Source organism: Chaetodon auriga, chromosome 6 (assembly GCF_051107435.1).
Source record: "Chaetodon auriga isolate fChaAug3 chromosome 6, fChaAug3.hap1, whole genome shotgun sequence".
Classification (NCBI taxonomy): domain Eukaryota; kingdom Metazoa; phylum Chordata; class Actinopteri; order Chaetodontiformes; family Chaetodontidae; genus Chaetodon; species Chaetodon auriga.
The window spans coordinates 9152232-9171414 of NC_135079.1; the positions used below are offsets into that span (position 1 = coordinate 9152232).

The 19183-nt window shown below is 43.2% G+C and overlaps 2 protein-coding genes across 2 annotated transcripts; both read left to right on the forward strand.

Moving 5' to 3' along the window:
- The first annotated feature begins 1059 nt into the window (after positions 1-1059).
- On the forward strand, positions 1060-7629 carry hsp90b1 (heat shock protein 90, beta (grp94), member 1). The gene is made up of 18 exons (XM_076733831.1): positions 1060-1207; positions 1723-1825; positions 2162-2303; positions 3076-3192; positions 3293-3624; positions 3830-3941; positions 4066-4197; positions 4419-4535; positions 4639-4776; positions 4891-4968; positions 5073-5138; positions 5368-5637; positions 5784-6029; positions 6114-6250; positions 6381-6459; positions 6722-6877; positions 7144-7260; positions 7348-7629. The coding sequence occupies exons 1-18, from the start codon at positions 1159-1161 to the stop codon at positions 7372-7374; spliced, it is 2418 nt and encodes an 805-aa protein (XP_076589946.1). The 5' UTR covers positions 1060-1158; the 3' UTR covers positions 7375-7629.
- A 4120-nt stretch (positions 7630-11749) lies between these two features.
- Positions 11750-19109, forward strand: prkar2b (protein kinase cAMP-dependent type II regulatory subunit beta). The gene is made up of 11 exons (XM_076733833.1): positions 11750-12358; positions 13436-13471; positions 14473-14525; positions 14659-14742; positions 14963-15069; positions 15250-15403; positions 16903-17004; positions 17095-17169; positions 17257-17325; positions 17430-17565; positions 17684-19109. The coding sequence occupies exons 1-11, from the start codon at positions 12094-12096 to the stop codon at positions 17815-17817; spliced, it is 1215 nt and encodes a 404-aa protein (XP_076589948.1). The 5' UTR covers positions 11750-12093; the 3' UTR covers positions 17818-19109.
- The last annotated feature ends 74 nt before the right edge of the window (positions 19110-19183 follow it).

Sequence of the window (19183 nt, forward strand, 5' to 3'; positions counted from 1 at the left end):
AAGTATCTCATAACTTTAATTTAATTCATAAGCCATAATAATGAGATTCTTAGTCATACTAATGAAATAATTCACCAAATGTTTTACTTTTTAAAGCAAACTTATGACATTTTAAGTAAAGATTGTGATGTATTTCGCCCGTCACACTTTTGACTTAACATTCAAAATACTTATTTACCACAAGTGCTGGCCTTTTCCTCCTCTTCCTCACACACACACACACACACACACACACACACACACACACACACACACACACACACACACACACACACACACGCCCCTTCTCACCCCTAACTCCCTAAGTGCCATTTGACACCTGTGGACCTCTCCTATAGCAACACTCATCACAAAGGCTAAACGATATTGTGCACCCGATCATCTAACTCACCCTTTTTATCCATCAATTACATATTCCAGATTGGACACAATCTCAGTTTTTCACAAACTGACCGAAATGTGTGTTGGTTAAAAAAAAAAAAAAAAAAGACTTTGCCATCATCTGCACTACACCAACTGAACAGCGCCCCCGCGTGGACAAAGATCATTGGTGCACATACTGTGTCCTACTTCCACGAGAGGATGTTAGGCACAATGAATGCACGCCTTTACAGGAAAGACAGTGCAGATAGCCTAAACACTGCATCACGTACACATAAGTGGAAAACATGATATCGTTTAGATTAACAGACAGACTGAAACAGACATAGATATGAAGTTACATTCGGTCAGTGATAAGAGCCTTAAACAAAACCACTCTTGTATTTTCAATGTCATCAAGCTCTTGGTCGTAATGTTGCGTAAGAAAATCAAACTTTAACTAATGTGTTGACAGACGTTTTTTTGACGTTCAATGGTAAATTTTAGGAAGTGGTGTGCTGATTATTCACCCTTGGCCAATAGTGTCGAGCCACGATTTTAGGGTATTGACTTATGTTGAAGAATCTGATTGGACAACATGTACCATAGACTTTCCTGGGATTGGTGGAAGGTTGTGCGTGGTGCGCAGCCATTGGTCGCTCGTCACGGGTTTAACAGAGTGGGCTCTTTCGGTGGAGCAGTAGCTTGCCAGTCTCGCTTGTAAAGGCAGTGCTGGATGCACTGATCTCCCGGCTTTTGTTCAGGAGCTAAAGACACACGTCCTCAGTCAATCTCAAAATGAAACGAGTCTGGGTGATAGGTCTTCTTTTCGCACTGTTAGCCTTTGGTGAGTAGCGGAAACGTTTACACCTCGTCTCACTTTTTATCACCAAACATTTAAGCTAACATTAGCCTGTAAGCTAGCGTCAACTTGCCTGTGTGCTTCTTTGCTCATTCATGACTAGCACCTCCTTATATTTGCAGTTTTCAAGCCTCGTTTAGCCTGTTTCTGAATTACAGACAGCACAGTTGATTAAATATCAGCTCATTTCAAGGAGCGACGCTGGCCTTAATTCTTCATTGCTTTTCCAGAAGTTTCTAGTGGAAACACTGTGTTAAAGCTGTCTGATGCTAACATCCCCATGAAAAGCCATTGCTGCTGCGTAGATTTTAATCCGTCGTGGTTAAGAAAAAAACAGCCTTCATAATCATGCATCCTTATTTGTTTTGATCACATCTTTGCTCAGCTTCATTCTTTTTTAAAATGAAGGAAAACTCTTTAATGCTGCATATTTCTCCAGATACTCCTGCATTCGTGTAAGGTTTTTTTTTCCCCTAATCCAACTTTTTGTCCCTTGGCAGCTGCTGTAAAGGCAGAGGATGAACTTGACGTCGATGGGACAGTAGAGGAGGACCTTGGTAAAAGCAGAGATGGATCCAGAACAGATGATGAGGTGGTGCAGAGGTAGGTGTCACTTTGAATGTCTTTTCATACTGTGCTTGTTGACTGAATTGTGGCCGTCCATATCAGGACAGGTCGACTAAACCTTAAGTTACCAGAACAAGGTCAGTGTGACCAAGCTTGTGCACACAAACGCTGACTGTAACCCCTGAATTGTAGTTTTGGCAAACCTTTTCAAGCCTGCATGTCCCTTATTAAGACAGGAGAATCCTGTGTGTCTTCAGCTTGGACTCTGATCCCTAGAGGAAAGGACAGATTTGCATGCTGTTTGTTGCCTGCTGTGATTTCCTTTTGTGCACATCCATGATCTCACCTGTGTGTGCATCTGTCTCTCCCCAGAGAGGAGGAGGCTATCCAGATAGATGGACTGAATGCTGCTCAGATCAAGGAACTCAGAGAAAAGTCAGAAAAGCACGCCTTTCAGGCTGAAGTCAACCGTATGATGAAGCTGATCATCAACTCCCTCTACAAGAACAAGGAGGTGAGCAGGAATGAATAGCATTTTAATGTACAATATAATCAGCTTTTTGGATTTCTATGGATTTACTTGGATGAACAAGGTGGTTCTAGGGTCATTATTGCTACTTCAAACACGGTGTTCACTGTCAAAAAATAGCTACTGTCAGCTGCCGGTGAATTAACAATCTGGGTAATATTATGTACAGCGGTACACCTGTGGGTCTGAGGTCCAGGGCATTGGGTGGGTCAGTGGGTCTGCTGATTGGGCTTGTACCTGTTGGCAAGTTTGACGCTTCCCTATCACTGTCTCTAGGGCTTGCTTTCTAAAAGTTTTTATGTATTATGATCACAGTCTGCTCATGTAGACACAATGTGCATACACTAGATGCACTACCCTACCTGCCGTAATACTGTGGATAAGTTGTCACCTGGAGTGAATTATTAAAGCTTTTACAGCTTAGTTTTGAGTAAACCAAGTGTTCCCAAGTCATGTTTGCTTTATTTTAGTGGCCTGACTATCAGGACATGAACACTTGCCCTTGAACGGAGGCACTCTGTGCTCTGCTCTATCAGCGCAATCGCTCCGGCCATTCAGGTTAAAACACATTGGTTCCTGCGCAGCTGTGATTGGGCTTTAGTACAAAAAATGCCACCGAACAATAAATCCAGAGCTTTTCTGAAAACGTGTGGAGCTTCAGCCTTATGGGCCCAGACCTGGCGTCACCTATCATGATACGGCTTACCTCTTCAGGAAAGGCTGAACTAATGATCACATGACTGTTTATCTGTTTCAGATCTTCCTCAGGGAGCTGATTTCCAATGCCTCAGATGCTCTGGACAAGATCCGCCTCTTGTCTCTGACCAATGAGGATGCAATGGCTTCCAATGAAGAGCTGACCATCAAAATAAAAGTATGCATAAGGAGTGTGGTGGGGGGCACATTTACTGAATGATTAGTAATGTTTAATTCTTGCTCTGTTGGTAACTGAACTGCATTGATTGTATCCCCAGTCTGATAAGGAGAAGAACATGCTCCACATCACTGACACTGGTGTCGGAATGACCAAAGAGGAGCTGGTGAAGAACTTGGGCACCATCGCCAAGTCCGGCACCAGCGAGTTCCTCAACAAGATGACAGAGATGCAGTCTGAGGGACAGTCAACCTCGGAGTTGATTGGCCAGTTCGGTGTGGGTTTCTACTCCGCTTTCCTCGTTGCCGACAAAGTTATCGTGACATCCAAACACAATAATGGCACTCAGCACATCTGGGAGTCGGACTCTAATCAGTTCTCTGTCATCGAGGACCCGCGTGGGAACACACTGGGCAGAGGAACCACCATCACGTGGGTTTACATTTAGATTTTTATCCACCTTAAAATGACTTTCAGCTGCTGTTAGTCTCACTGCTCTTCACACCTCATTCCACTGTGACATTGAACGCCCACTCATTTGGACTTTGAATGCTGTTTTTTTGTTGCTTTTCTACTCTGAAATATTAGAATAGTGTTGATTTGTAATTAAATCCTGCCCGTATTTTTCTCACTTCAGACTGGTCCTGAAAGAGGAGGCCTCAGACTATCTGGAGCTGGAGACCATCAAGAACCTCGTGAAAAAATACTCTCAGTTCATTAACTTCCCGATCTACGTTTGGGCCAGCAAGGTGATTACTTAAAACTCTTCCTTCATCGATTTGAGTCACACTCCATCCCAGCACAAGTTTATTATGAAACTGACAAATATGGAAATTAACAAATTGCTTCATTTCTCCTCCTCGACAATTCCAGACCGAGACAGTGGAGGAGCCCATTGAGGAAGATGCTGAGGCAGCAGAGGAACCAGAGAAAGAGGCTGCTGAAGATGAGGCCGAGGTAGAGGAAGAGGAGGAGGAGGACAAAGACAAGCCGAAGACAAAGAAGGTATGAGGTTCACACAGGGGTGGGCGATACGGGCAGAATGAATATTGTGATGACGATCAAATGCATTTAAAGTGTTACAATATTTTTATTTCATTAAATGGTGAGGCAATAAAAAAAACGTGATGAAGGCCCCAAGTGTATGCTTTTTCATTTAGTCTGATTGTTGAGAAAAGGAATCTTTTTGGGCCATTTTTGAAAATGTGTTGTCGTGCTTGGTGTAGGTTGAGAAGACTGTGTGGGACTGGGAGCTGATGAATGATATCAAGCCCATCTGGCAGCGACCAGCGAAGGAGGTTGAGGAGGATGAGTACAAGGCTTTCTACAAGACCTTCTCTAAGGTACACACCTCAGTCACACCGCTCCATCAGACAGCGAGGTGGACCTGTAGGCCCAACAGGTTTTCATTTTCCGAATTCAAACTACATTTCACTCCCTTCACAGGACACTGACGACCCCATGGCCCACATCCACTTCATGGCCGAGGGTGAGGTTACCTTCAAGTCCATCCTGTTTGTGCCCACCTCAGCTCCCCGTGGCCTGTTTGACGAGTATGGCTCTAAGAAGAATGACTACATCAAGGTACGTCCCTCACGTAGTATTCAGTGTCCATTTTAAGGCATTAGATTACGCTCACAGACGGATAATCACGAATTCCCTCAACTCCGTTTCTAAATTCTCGTCTTTCCGTCACAGCTGTTTGTGAGGAGAGTTTTCATCACAGACGACTTCAACGACATGATGCCCAAGTACCTGAACTTCATCAAGGGAGTGGTGAGGGGTTTTTCTAACTCTAGTGGAAAACGCAGTCACCTGCCAACATGAACTGTTGCTCAGAATAGCACCTCCGCTGTGATTAATGGAAATTTATTCGCCAGGTTGACTCTGATGACCTTCCCCTGAACGTGTCCAGAGAGACTCTGCAGCAGCACAAGCTGCTCAAGGTGAGCTCCACATCTAACGTGAATGCTGCACCATGTGAATGCAGTTATTTTTCATTTTATCTGTCCCTCTTTAGCTTTTGTTTGTTATCATTTTATTCATTAAGTCGATAATGTATCTGGCCTCTGTTGACTAATCTATGAAGAGTTCTTCATTAAAATCTACTATATATTAAACTTAATGTAAATGCAAAGTGGCATATGTCATCAAACTTTTCCTCACCCCGTTCAGGTTATCCGCAAGAAGCTGGTGCGTAAGACTTTGGACATGATCAAGAAGATTGCAGAGGAACAGTACAACGATAAGTTCTGGAAGGAGTTTGGAACCAACATCAAGCTGGGTGTCATTGAGGATCACTCCAACAGGACCCGTTTGGCCAAGCTGCTGCGCTTCCAGACCTCCAACAGCGAGACGGTCCTGGCCAGCCTGGAGGAGTATGTGGAGCGCATGAAGGAGAAGCAGGACAAGATCTACTTCATGGCTGGTAGCAGCAGGAAGGAGGTGGGTGGATGTCTTTGTATTGTATGGTCGGGTTAAGTACAGAGTTATCTTAAAATCAGTGTGAGCTGTCCATCCAAGGTGTGAAATGACACTTGAACTGAACAAACCAGGGTTTTCAAGTCGTCTCTCCTGTTTGCCCTCCGCAGGCCGAGTCTTCTCCCTTCGTGGAGAGGCTGCTGAAGAAGGGCTACGAGGTGATCTACCTGACCGAGCCCGTGGACGAGTACTGCATCCAGGCCCTGCCCGAGTTCGATGGAAAACGCTTCCAGAACGTGGCAAAGGAGGGTGTCAAATTTGACGAGAGCGAGAAGGCCAAGGAGAGCAGGGAGGCGCTGGAGAAGGAGTACGAGCCTCTCACCACTTGGCTGAAGGACAAGTCCCTGAAGGACAAGGTAGAGACCCAGCTATTATGTAACATTCAAGTGACATCCACTCCGTCAGCCACATTATTTAATCCGATGCCGTCTTTCCCTCAGATTGAGAAGGCCGTCCTCTCTCAGAGGCTGACCAGCTCACCCTGCGCTCTGGTTGCCAGTCAGTACGGCTGGTCTGGAAACATGGAGAGGATCATGAAGGCACAGGCTTACCAGACAGGAAAAGACATTTCCACAAAGTGAGTAATGACCCCGTTCTTTTCATCAGTGTTGATGCTCATTATCACAATTTAGAATGCAAATGTCGAACCTGCTGTGGCCTGCCTGACTGTTCGCTGAGCTTAAATGGCTGTTCCCCCTCTTCTTCAGTTATTATGCCAGCCAGAAGAAAACATTAGAAATCAACCCCAAACATCCTCTCATCAAGCAGATGCTGAAAAGAGTCAATGTAAGTCTGACCACTGTCACTTCACTACATTTGTACGATTTTATTAAGACATTATTATGTATTTAATAAAATAACTTAAACAGACTTCAACAATTTTTAAACATGGCTGCACAGCTAACACAGCTGAACATTATATCACACTTCTGTTTAACGTGATCTAACCAGCTAACGTGAATGAATCTGTTCAGCGCATCAGCGTTAGACATAAAATGGACCAATCAGAGCAGATAAGTGAACAGTGTCTTTTCCTCATGTCCCTCAGGATGACGCCGAGGACCAGACTGCATCAGATCTGGCCATGGTTCTGTTTGAGACGGCCACGCTGCGCTCAGGCTACCAGCTGAGTGACACAAAGGCTTATGGGCAAAGGATAGAGCGCATGCTCCGACTCAGCATGAACGTAGGCCTGGACGAAGAGGCAAGTCTGTGCCAGCTGCTGCACGATATATTACTCTGGAAACATTTGCATAGATAATCTTTCAGTTTCAGTGTGTCAAGTCAGTGAACACGCTCGTATCTGACTTAGAGATCTTCCTTTTTTGTTGTATTTTCTGTCTTTGTAAGCGTTTTAAGCACCCACACCTCTTCCAGGTTGCCCAGTTGCGTCATTTTAAAGCGTGTCGGCTCAGTGATGGTTGCAGACGGTGGGCGTGTTGTCTAAAAAATGACTTGACTGTCCTACAGGTTGAAGAAGAGCCGGAGGAGGAGCCAGAAGAGGCCGCGGAGGACGATTCTGAAGATAAAGAGGACGACTCTGAGGACAAAGAGGACATCGTGGATGAGGAAGATGATGACGAAACGGTGAGAACACAACCTGCTGCGGCATCTTAAGGATTCAGATTTACTGCTTTGGCTGTTCCCTCATGACTTTATTTTGTTCCCCTACAGACAAAAACAGACAAAGATGAACTGTGAAGCACTGAATGGAAGAGCATGAATCAGTGGAGCTGGACATGAATTTGAGTCTTGTTCCGGCTCCACCGTGGTCGACGTTATCGTGGGTGGGGTCCCTGGGTTGGGGTTTTTTAAGGCGAACATTGTTTTGTTTTTTTGTTTGGTTTTTTTTTATCACATTCCTCATGTCTGTAAATTTGTTAATATTTAACTGACCTGTTAATGGAAAGATGCGATCCTGCCTCTTGATCGAATAAATGTTTCCTGGAAAAAGGACCGACAGTGTCTGCTTGGTGTTGTGACACGTCTTTTTCACATGTCTCATTGGAGGTCAAAGCCTTGAATTAACACGACTCCATTGAATTTTCAGTTTCATTGAAACATCAGAAATAGTCTTGGTAGCTTCCTCAAACTACAATAAACAAATAATCAGACATCCGTCACTCCAGTCCCATCACACCATCCACTGTGTATGACGGATGATGTTGAGCCGTGCTGTGTGTCTGCTGTATTTGTGGTTTATTATTACCCATGGGACCATGCTGCTGCTGCTGGCTGTCAAGGCCTTCCTGCTGAACCACAGCTGTACCCGTCTCTCTGCACCCACACCAGAGGAGGAAAAAGCAGAGCTGAAGGTATATGAACTATTTTTTAATCTTAGGGTGGAGGTTGTTTGTCAAAGCTGCTGTTAAATGATTCACTACTGCAGTGACTTCGAGAAACAAAGCTTTGAAATTAAATGTTTTCTTGTTGCTTTTCTGCCTTTCAGCACTGCAGAGGAACACACAGTGTTTGATTAAAAACTGGAAAGCTCTGAGACTTCTAATCAGCTGGACAGGACTGATGAGCTGTGAACCTACAGGTGAGGCTTGATATACAGTCAAAGGTGTCTGCTGCAGGTAAATGTTCCTCCTCCTTAAATAATTGAAAAGTGAACAAAATCAATACTGAGTTCAATGGAGAGCCAGTTCATCCAGGTGAGAGTCACTCAACTACTGACAAAGTTGTTGGAAGTTATAGTGTTACTGTTATTAGTGTTTGTCAGTCACCAAAGGGGTGAATGAATCCAAAAATCAGCTTCTACAGTAGAAACACGAAGGCCACACGTGCCAAGAGAGCTACATCAGCAGACAGTGATCATGTTTACTTACCAATCGTTTTTCAATCAATACAGCTTCAAAAGCAGGCAAAAATCTCATCTCAGCTCATGAGCTCATGGAGCGAGTGATTGACTTCAGCAGAGGCCCGCATGGTTTAGATTTCTTATCAGCAGTGTTTGTGTGGTCTGGTGGCTGCTCTGATAAGGTCAAATTATGTCAGTTTATCTCAACATCTGACTGCTGTGAAAACTACAAAGCATCTTTGCTGCAAAGCACAAAAAGAAAGCAAAAAGAAGCAGAAGTAAATAACACATTTAACCCCCTTTGGCTTCTCCTGCGACATGAAAATGTCAACCGCCTCTCCCCTGCGCTGATCTAATAAAATGCTTGTTTCACATTATGACCTGATCTCGGCTCTGTGCTCAAACCACAAAACATCTAATGTTTCCTCCAGCGCACTGATGAGGTGGCAGGAAACGGATCAGGAGGGTGTTATCGCTGTTTAATGGAGGATCTGACTAATCACCAGAATGATTGATCAGAACTTCAGTAGAGAGGAAATATCCCTCAAATGGGTTTTTAACACTGCAGTACGCCATCTTGCCCAGTAGGAGTCACTGTCACCCACATCTTGAAAGTAAGTGGCACTGCAGGATGTGTATCTTAGAAAGAAGACGTGTCTTAGTACATTAATACAGGTCAGCCTTCAACTACACTCAGTTGCCGGTTTATTAGGTACACCAAACTAAAACAAGTGCAGTGTAATACACCGCTCACACCATGTCTTGATGTACTGACCATATTTGTACCATAAACAAGCTTAAAAAAGCACATCACACCGTTCAGGAAGGTTAGAGAAGTCTGATTAAGAAGCTCCTTCCTCATTGTCTTTACCATCCTAAGTAACAGACATTGTATTTTCTAGGTTTTATAGCAGGATTTAACTGCGGACAAAGTAAGGAAACACTCGGATGTTGTGGTGGACGTGTGTGTAAGCACATTTCAGTCAGCACTTTTCTTTGGGTGTGTTAAAGATGAGCCAAGCTGTGTGAAGATGAAGGAATCACAGAAGTTACTGATGCCAAAAGTGAGCCTCTTGGAAATGTACTACTGTGGCCATGTTTATTTATAAGATATTAACAGTTATCAGAGCCCTGGCCTAGTGTCACATGTATTTAAGTTATATTTGCATAGTATTGGTGACAATATATGAGAGCCATTAACACGGAGTCAAATGTATTTTACTGTTACTGTGTACCTTGACTCCACACTTGTCTGAAGCTGCAGGTGACAGCACGTACTGTACATTCATCAGGATTGTAATGTAATGTTGTAATAGAGGTACTGTTGTCTCATACTGCAGATGGACTTAAGTTGTTCTCCACCTCAAATAAGCAAAAACAGATCATTACAACCTTCATGAAGGAAAATATATTCTGTATATTCTTATCTGTTCTGCCAACTAATCTTCAGAGGTCAGTTCCTGCTTCTACATACAGTAAACCACTTTATTGCAACCTGAGGAAGATTCAGCGTTTTGAAGTGCAGTAATCCCACAGCTGCAGGCTCCACTGGTCTGTGGAGAAGCATTAAGCAGTAACAATCTTCAGGATCTACGGTTCAGAGAGCAGGGCTGATGCACGGTGCTCGTTCCCTGCTAACAGCTGTCTCTTCTCGCAGTAGATACCACGATATGCACATCCAAATACAATCCCTTTGGTGGATAGCTCAGAGCCTGCAGCCCTGAGTGGTGAGGTTGAGAGCTGGCAGCGAAGCAGCAGCAGCAGCAGTGTTGCATTACAGGTCACTCTGTGGATGTGCTCCCATGTTTCGCCCGAGTGAGAAAATGTTGTGCCTTCTTAATAAAGAGTGACAGATAGGGGCCACAGCAGGGGGAGGGGTCTCATAGCAGAGGCACAGAAGGCGAACAGCCATGGCAGATGATGGCTGGGCTCTGTTGGTGGATTATTTCTTTCCACAAGTGATTCCCTGCTGCTAACCTGTAGAATTATTCCTCCATCTGTCTTTGACCTCTGCTCTCTACCTTCAAATATCAACACAACATGATCCCTAAAATATGGCACACATGATGCACATTTTTAGGATCACCTGATCTCTGGTACATCTTCTGAAGCTGTTTGTCGTGAACATACAATTTTCATTTTATTGTTCCTTGTCCTCCCCCATATTTTACTCTGAGTGAATGTGTGAACTACAAAGTTAAAGCTGAGAGCACAGCTGGAGAGAGTCACCAGTTTTAAGGCTTTCAGTGCTCATGTGCAGCCCAAAATAAGGTTTTCTTCTTCTGTGATGACCAGGGCTCTAAATTAACACCAGCCAACCGGCCAAATGCTGGTGAAATTTCAGTCTGGCTGGTAGAAAAGACCACCTTACTAGCCACTTTGACCCATTAGGGAGTGTGTGTTTGGATAGTAAGATGGACATCTACTAGCCATTTTGGCTGGTGATGAAAAATGTTAATTTAGAGCCCTGGTGATGACCTGTATAGGAGGGCCTAGTTTCTATAAAATTTCTATAAAAGGCTGTTTTATTCATTTCAGACAGATAAATGACCCACCCAATGACAGCATCCCTCCTCAGTGTTTTCATGTAAAGGGCTCGCCACAGATGACCCCATGAAGTGTGCTGATTATCACATTTTAGTTTTTTTCTTTTCTTTTTTTTTTTTTTTTGCTGATCCTGAATCTTTCATTCTGTACTGTCTCTTTTCCTGGCAGCACACAGGGAGTCACACAACGTTCTGAAATGTCCCGTGACATTGAACTGTGTATCAGATTTATTCATTTTTCTCCCTCTGGAACAAGAAATAAGGTCTAACCTGCTGGTGCTATTAAAGGGACAATCCCTGTATAATGAGCCTTTGCCTTACGGCTGTTAATTAGCTTATAAATTTAATTAATAATTGGAATTAAGATGGATTTACAGTATAGATGCAAGGCTGGTTTTCACTGTTCTTCCTGTATATTACATCAGTTTTATTGTTTACCTGTTGCTGTTTTATCTGTTCCTGAAATGAGTAATCATATATAGTACATCATTTACTATTCATCAATTTTTCTTTTGCAGGCCTGTTGCTTCTTGCTGCATTTATTAGATTTTTTTATTCCATGTGCCCATTTTTATCATTATATTCCAAATTATTTAGAAGTGACATTTAGGCTACATAAGCACAGATCTTAATGAGAATTTGTAGACTGACTACAGGACAGCAGACATAATATGGACATCCCGTGTGTCACCTCATCTCTCAGTGAAAATCGATCTGTGACTGATGCATCGGAGGGTTTCTTCAGCCAGTATCTGACTGCAGTTTCTGCGCCGCTGCTGCTGCTCATACGCAATCCCTGGATAGGTGGTTGCCATGGATTCGTGGGTCACATGCGTGGGTTTCCTGTAGCCAGAAGCAGCAGAAGATGCTCGGACCAAAAATCCAGAGCCATTTTCATTCAAGAAAAAGAGAGGATCCGCTGTGGATGGCTCGTTGACTGGGTGGCCGGACTACACCCGTCTGCTCACTTCGGCTTTTTTCCTCTTTTCCTCTCAGCTGTATGCTTTTGATTAGCTCGCTTCAAATTCGCAGCAAACCGGTTTTGTCCACATTCATAGACTGAGAACAGGAATGAGTATAGAAATTCCTGAAGGACTGACGGAGCTGTTACAGAGCTTTACCGTGGAAGTGTTGAGGAATCAGCCCAGGGATTTGCTCGAGTTTGCGCTACAGTACTTCACCCAGCTGAAGGAAAGCGAGACCAAAGAGGCCTCATTTGGCAATGACCAAAATTCGGCCCCAAGATCTGGAAAAGCGGTCAATTTCATTGACGAAGCCATGCAGATCGATTCGGAAAACGGAGAGGAGGAGGACGACGATGACGAGGAATTCATAGGTAGGCTTACGGGTTTACTACACGCCGGGAAGATGTGAGACGGAGGGTGAGCTTATTTAATTCAGAATGATGAGCATGTGTCGCCTGTTCAGCGGGAGACATGAAGGCGCACATTGCGCGCAGGGATGCTCCGGCGCTCGCCGCCTTGCCTCCACCGCGGCGCTGTCAGTTGCCATATATGGACACGGAGGATGAATAATGGTGAATGGACGTGTCTTGGTCTTCATCTGTGCAGCCACGCTTTTGTGAAAAGGACGGCGTTAAGGCACAGCTGCTACAGGAAAAAAAGACACTGGGTTTTGTGCGTGTGTTTTAGAAAGACCCCGCACCTCTAGGTCATTTGAATATTTTCAGTATCAGGTGCAGGCCTGGTGGGCCTACCCTGATGATGAATCAAAAATATGACAAAGCAGAGAAAGACAGAAAGCTAAAGCTCTGCTGTGACGCGCGCAACGCTAAATGAGACCTTAACCGACCACACATGTGTTGATTTGGTTTGTGCCTCCTGGACTGTGGTCATATTTAACACAATGGCCGGTGCAGTGTTGCCATAAGGTGCAGCAAGTAGCATAGCAACCCAGAGCTCTGACACAGCATCCCAATGAGTGGTGGGCTCTGCAGGGCTGGCTGCAATGGTTACATAAGGATAAGTACACCATATTCTGTCCTTAAACTAACTATTCTAGTATTTTCGCCCGCATGTGCTCCATCACACGTCCAGTGCCTCGTCCTAATGATATTCCAGTGATCCTCCTCCCATAACACTGGCTGGCAGGCTATTAATGGATGAGACCCTCTATCTAATGTATATTTCATACTGTGCTATTGTGTTGGAGGTTCTGCTGTGTTTTACATTTGAATTTATTTCTCATTTAAATGTGATTCAAAGAGGCAAATGCACTTCAAAGCAGCTGTCCTTATTCAGGTTTTAGCCAAATGAATATGGATCCATAATGAGCCCAGGGCTGGGTATAATCATGTACTGTAAATGTAGCCACACAGTGCCTTAATCTGTCACTGTGATATGGATTTACTACAGGATGGAATTTAATATGTTGATATTCTATTCTTCTGCAGCCCCGGTAATAAACAGATTCATCAGAAGAGCATCAGGTGAGTTGTCACTGGTTTAAGCTTGTTCTGGACAGTGTCAGAGCTGGAAACATATAAAACTACGTCAGATTTGCTCCAGTAAAAGCAGAGTTTAAGTATCTTTCCACCTGTCTTTTGTCACTGTCTTCAGCTTATAATAGCATTGATTTATTAGAGTTTATGAAGCCACTTTGTCTCCAGCCTTGCTAATATTGTCCGTGAATGACGTGGGTTGGGAGATCAGGACAAGTACTACTACTACTAATATCCTCTTCATGGTAATAGTAAGGTTGTGGCTTCACAAGAGTAACTTAGCTGTTTTAGGACTGACATCTGCATGTTTGGCAGTCTGATGGAAAACACATCAAAGCAATCAATAACAATATTTCTTATCTTTATCGCTTCAGTTGGGAAATGAACTTCCTTTATACACAGTAGGACGCTACAATGGTAGTAGATGAACAATTGAAGCAAAGACAGTGTACTTTTATTTAACATAACAGTAGATTTAATGAAGTGTTGGTACAGGGGTTTGAGTATCTTATTAACAAGGTTTCTGAGGTTTAAGCATCATGTTTTCACAGAATCAAAATAAACACTGTGAATTAAAATAGGAAGCTTTTTTCAGTTTGTGTCCTGTACAATGGGAGGTTAATTCAAGTAACAGTTTATGACCGCTGTATTTTGCCAATAAAGCACAGGAAGGAAATGTGGTATGAGTGCCGCCACCCTCACTGCACCCTCCCAAAGTTTCACACTTGAGGCAAGACAAGTTGGCTTTGTTGAAGGATTTATTGAATGAAATGCCGCTGAAACATCCCCGGGATTTTGCTTTTGTTATTAGACGTGAATCAAAGTTGTGCTGCTGGGCCACTTGAATACAAAGCTTTATTCTTCAGAGTTTGAGTTCAAATGTTGGTGTTTCCAAAGGGTTTGTCTTTTACAGTTGGTTGGGTAGAAATGTGAATTTCTGGATGAATATGAGTGTCCGCTTCATTCATTTGTTGGTCTCTGTTATGCAGTGTGTGCTGAAGCGTTCAATCCTGATGAAGATGAGGAGGATAAAGAGCCATGGGTAAACCACCTTTTCTAGCCCAAGGATCCTGTGTTAAGACTCTGAATTAATAAATGTTATAGAGGTTTCTGTATGTACTTTAATGTGAGGGCCATCATAGGGTCATGTCACAGGACTGTGCTTCAATTTGCAGGTCACCCACCCAAAAACCGACGAGCAGAGACAGAGACTACAGGAAGCATGCAGGGACATTCTTCTGTTCAAGAATTTGGATCCGGTGGGTGGATTATTCCATAAGTGCTCTGTGCTCCCGTGGTTTGTGCTCTGCCATCTCTTAGAATACACAAAGCAGAGCATGGCCTGAGGCTTTGTGCCATAGCTCAGTGCGCCTTGCAGGATTTTAAACGATGGTTGTTTTTACGTAGCTGAGTGGATTCTGCGTGATTGTTTCAGCACGTGGAGTTCAAACGTTTGACTTACATTTCACATCATCACAGGAGGAGATGTCTCAGGTGCTGGATGCCATGTTTGAGAAGTTCTGCACCGAAGGCGAGCACATCATCGATCAAGATGATGATGGAGACAACTTCTATGTTATTGAAAGGTGATCATGTCTGTCTATCAGTCTATCCATCCATCAGTCTATCCATTCATCCATCTATCTATCTATCTATGGATGGATGGATGGATTCCTGCTGACTAAAGCCTTCAGGAGACACCAGCATGGCTGCCATGTGATTATATTGTCTTTGATTGCCTGTTTCTCCTTTGTATCTTCATTCAGTGGGACGTTTAACATTTTCGTGAAGGTTGATGGCACAGACAAGCTGGTAGGCTGCTATGACAACCGTGGCAGCTTCGGAGAACTGGCGCTGATGTACAACACCCCCAGGGCGGCCACAATAATCGCCACCTCGCCTGGAGCCCTTTGGTGCCTAGTGAGTAAACTATTAAATCCTCATGCAAGAGCACAGTTGGCTCCGTGCTCGGGTTTTTTCTAACACGCTGGGCTGTCAGTTGTAAGGATTTACAGTAAACACTGTGGCAGTGTTAGTACCTGGTACCACAGGTGAGATCATGTTGTCTAACTGAGATGAGAAACTGTGTAAAATCCACTGAACACATCAGAAAGCGAGGGAGCACTAATCATGCCCCTGAATATGAATTGACGTGCTCATTAATGCATATTCAAGCTAATGAATGGTGCAGATGGTGAAATGGTTGAAAACATTTTGTGGGCCTCTGCTATCACATCAGCTCAGACAAACAAGGCTAAACTTGTCTGTTTTAATGAGCATGCACCTCAGATGAACTTCAGTAGTCAAGGTGAAATCAATTATATTCCCTCCACGTCTATGATTCCTTTAAAGCTAATAATCACTTCAATGGTATTTTAGTGAAGCAGCATTAACAACTATTTCTTCTACTTTGTCCCGAACAGCTGTGGTGAATATTCAGTTGCGACTCGTTTTGTGGAGCAGCTTGTTTATTAATGACTCAGTGAAGGGTCGTGTCCTTAAACTGTGGGTAACAGCGTTGTTATGTCATCTGTGTGCAGCCTGGGCAGGTTGCAGATGTATCCCCGTTGACCTGGGTACTTGTAGTGTGTGTTTGACTCTGTGAACAAGCAGTCGGTCCTGTTCAGCCAACAATTCCCCTGAGGTGGAGGAGGACCTGTGCTGCTGAAGGGCCCCTGAGCAAACAGTAGTCTGGAGTAGGAGCTTTAATCAGAGTCTGGGATTTAAGTTGTGTACAATGAACTTGCCTGGTAAGACATTCAGATACTCTATTCCAGGACCCTGGACTGACTCGACTGACCGCTGTACCAAAGGGTAGAGCCATGTTTGCTGGGGAGTCCTTTTATTCTAAGACAGAGGGCGCTCTAGGACTCTGCTTCTGTTTCCTGCAGTACAATCATCCACCTTTATCGTGTTGCTTGCCATTATTTGAGTCTAAACTGTGCATAGTCCTGCTAAAATGACACAAAAGAGAAGAGATTTATTAAAACAGCGGGGTGGCAGGAACACATGGGTGCTGCTGCTCGAAATACCCTGAGTGGTGTTAAGGTTTGCAGAACTTGCTTCAAATATGGTTTACAGCGACCCCTACTGCCAAGTGTTACTGCATATGATTTATGGTTTGGTGAAAGGTTGCCAGAACAGCCTGGAACTGCAGGGAAAATGTAAATGAGTAGTACAACCCAGCTACCCTGCAGGGAAAGGAGCACAGGATTAAAAACTATCTGGTATTTGTTCACCTTTGAGTTCGAGGCGAGTCATCAAAAACATTTTACAGGGACTGTGAAGAGGGATTTTGGCATAAAAAATACAAAAAAATTTAATTTTTGTACATAAATATGTACAGTATGGGAGATAGGATGATTTTTTCTGCAGACATGGACCTGAATGTTCTTCTTTTCTTTAAATCTGTGTTTCAGGATCGTCTGACATTCAGGAGGATCATAGTGAAGAACAATGCCAAGAAGAGGAAGCTGTACGAAGCGTTCATCGAAACGCTGCCACTGCTGACGTCATTAGAGGTTAATATTAGCTTTTTCCTCCAGTGCTCAGAAAGCGCAGAACGTGTTTACAGTGAAACTGTTGTCAACCAAATATCCTCTCATCCACAGCTCTCAGAGAGAATGAAGGTAGTCGACGTAATATCCACCAAGGTGTACAGTGATTCACAGCAGATCATTGCTCAGGTGATGAGTCTCTTTGTATGGTCTGTTTCTTTCTGCTGCTTTTTCGTTTGCGCTCATTTACAATCATATGAATGCTTTATGTTACAGGGTGATTTAGCCGATTGCTTCTACATTGTTGAGTCCGGCCAAGTTAGAATCACCATGAAAAGGAGCAGGGTATGTTTGCCCTGTGTTTTTAAGCATAAAACCTTCGGATAAAGAGAGAAAACATGGGCATTCTCTGGTATCTGATAGTGTGCGTTTCTTCCTTTCTTTGCCAGACGAAAAAAGACCAGGAGGAAGAGGAGGTGGATATCGCCACATGCTCGCGGGGACAGTATTTTGGGGAGCTGGCGCTTGTCACAAACAAGCCCAGAGCTGCATCAGCCTATGCTGTGGGGAGCGTCAAATGCTTGGGTACATTTTATGATCTTTCATATATCCAGCATGTAAATTCTCTGTGTATGCCTTATTATTTTACATATACGCTCCACAAGTCTCCTTAAGCTATATCTCTTTTTTTTTTTTTTGTCAGCCATGGATGTTAAAGCCTTCGAGAGGTTGCTGGGCCCGTGCATGGACATCATGAAGAGAAACATAGCTAACTATGAGGAGCAGCTGGTGACCCTGTTTGGAAGTAGCACTGAGATTGAGCAACAAAGTGCATGAGACAGCTCCAATGGACCATGAATCAGTGGATGGAAAACAAAAAAAGGCTTGTGCGGATGTTTTTTTCCCCATAATCACTTAAACAGCTTTTCTTACAAGAAATGTGAATATCCACTCCAACGTTTGTGTGTCAGATAAATGAAACCGACCACGCCAGATTCCCATTTGAGACCATGTTGATTTTAGCAGTTTGCCACAGTATTAAAGCAAAAGTTAAGTGCGCCGAAGCAGAGTCGCTTAAAGCTTGTTTAAATTAGATTTCTCACGACTCTAATCTTAAAGACGTAAGCGTGCATTTTACTTGTCAGATGCATTATTTGTTTGAATATTGAACACTTCTGTTAACTCTCACCCTCTCTCTGCAGTGTTACAGTTACACCTACACGATAATATCATTTGTAAATTTCTAAACATTGTTCAAATCAGATGCCAAAGCTAATTTCTTACTGGATAATCGTGAACAAATATGTCATTTTTGGCAAGAACACTCGCAGCTTGAGGCAAGAGTGCCCCAACATGAGAAAGGATAAACAATTTGTAAAGGAAGTTGATTTGATTCTGTGTTTGAATCACAGCAGAACGTAGACTTGGAAGTACATTTTTCCACAATACTTTTCTGTTCATAAGATTTAATCCCTTCAATACACATTCATAAACTGTATATCATTGTTGGTTAGTGTTTGTGGCAGTTAGCCTAATAATATGCTTTTGCAAAAAAGAGAAAAACAAACTTCAGAGAGCTGATAGTTTTGTAAGAATATACAACACATTGCTGTACAATTTGAGTATTTACTGTTATTATATAGGCCCACTTTTAATTTAATAAGTTACCCCACCAGATTGTAGTAATTATAGGCAAGGTCTTGCGACAATTGCTTTTCTTGTGTTCCAATGTAGAATTCAAGTCATATAGTTTTTGTGTCGGTGAAACATATATTATGATTATAACATCCATTATTGCTGTCTACCTCTGCCAACAACTTATACTGTTTGGAAACACAGATTCTGATGTTCCCTCTCAACAGCAACCTAAAGTGGGTCTCTCTCTCTCTCTCTCTCTCTCTCTCTCTCTCTCTTTTTAAGATCAATAATTGAAGTCTTCTGTATTTTGTCTGTGGTTTACTGCAGCTTAAACTGTTTAAAAATGGTTGAAACAATGAAACATTCTGAATTCCCCCCCCCCCCGGCCCCCTTTGTGCAGGTAGTACTGGTCATTTTTGAAGGCAAGCCCATCATACTGGCTGAAAGTACTGTATGTTTCACTTTTCATGTCAATAAAGAACATTTTTACATGTGTGTTTCACATGAATATTCGTTACAACAAAGGAAGTGCCCAGTTTCAAAGCTTTTAATGCAGTCATTCATT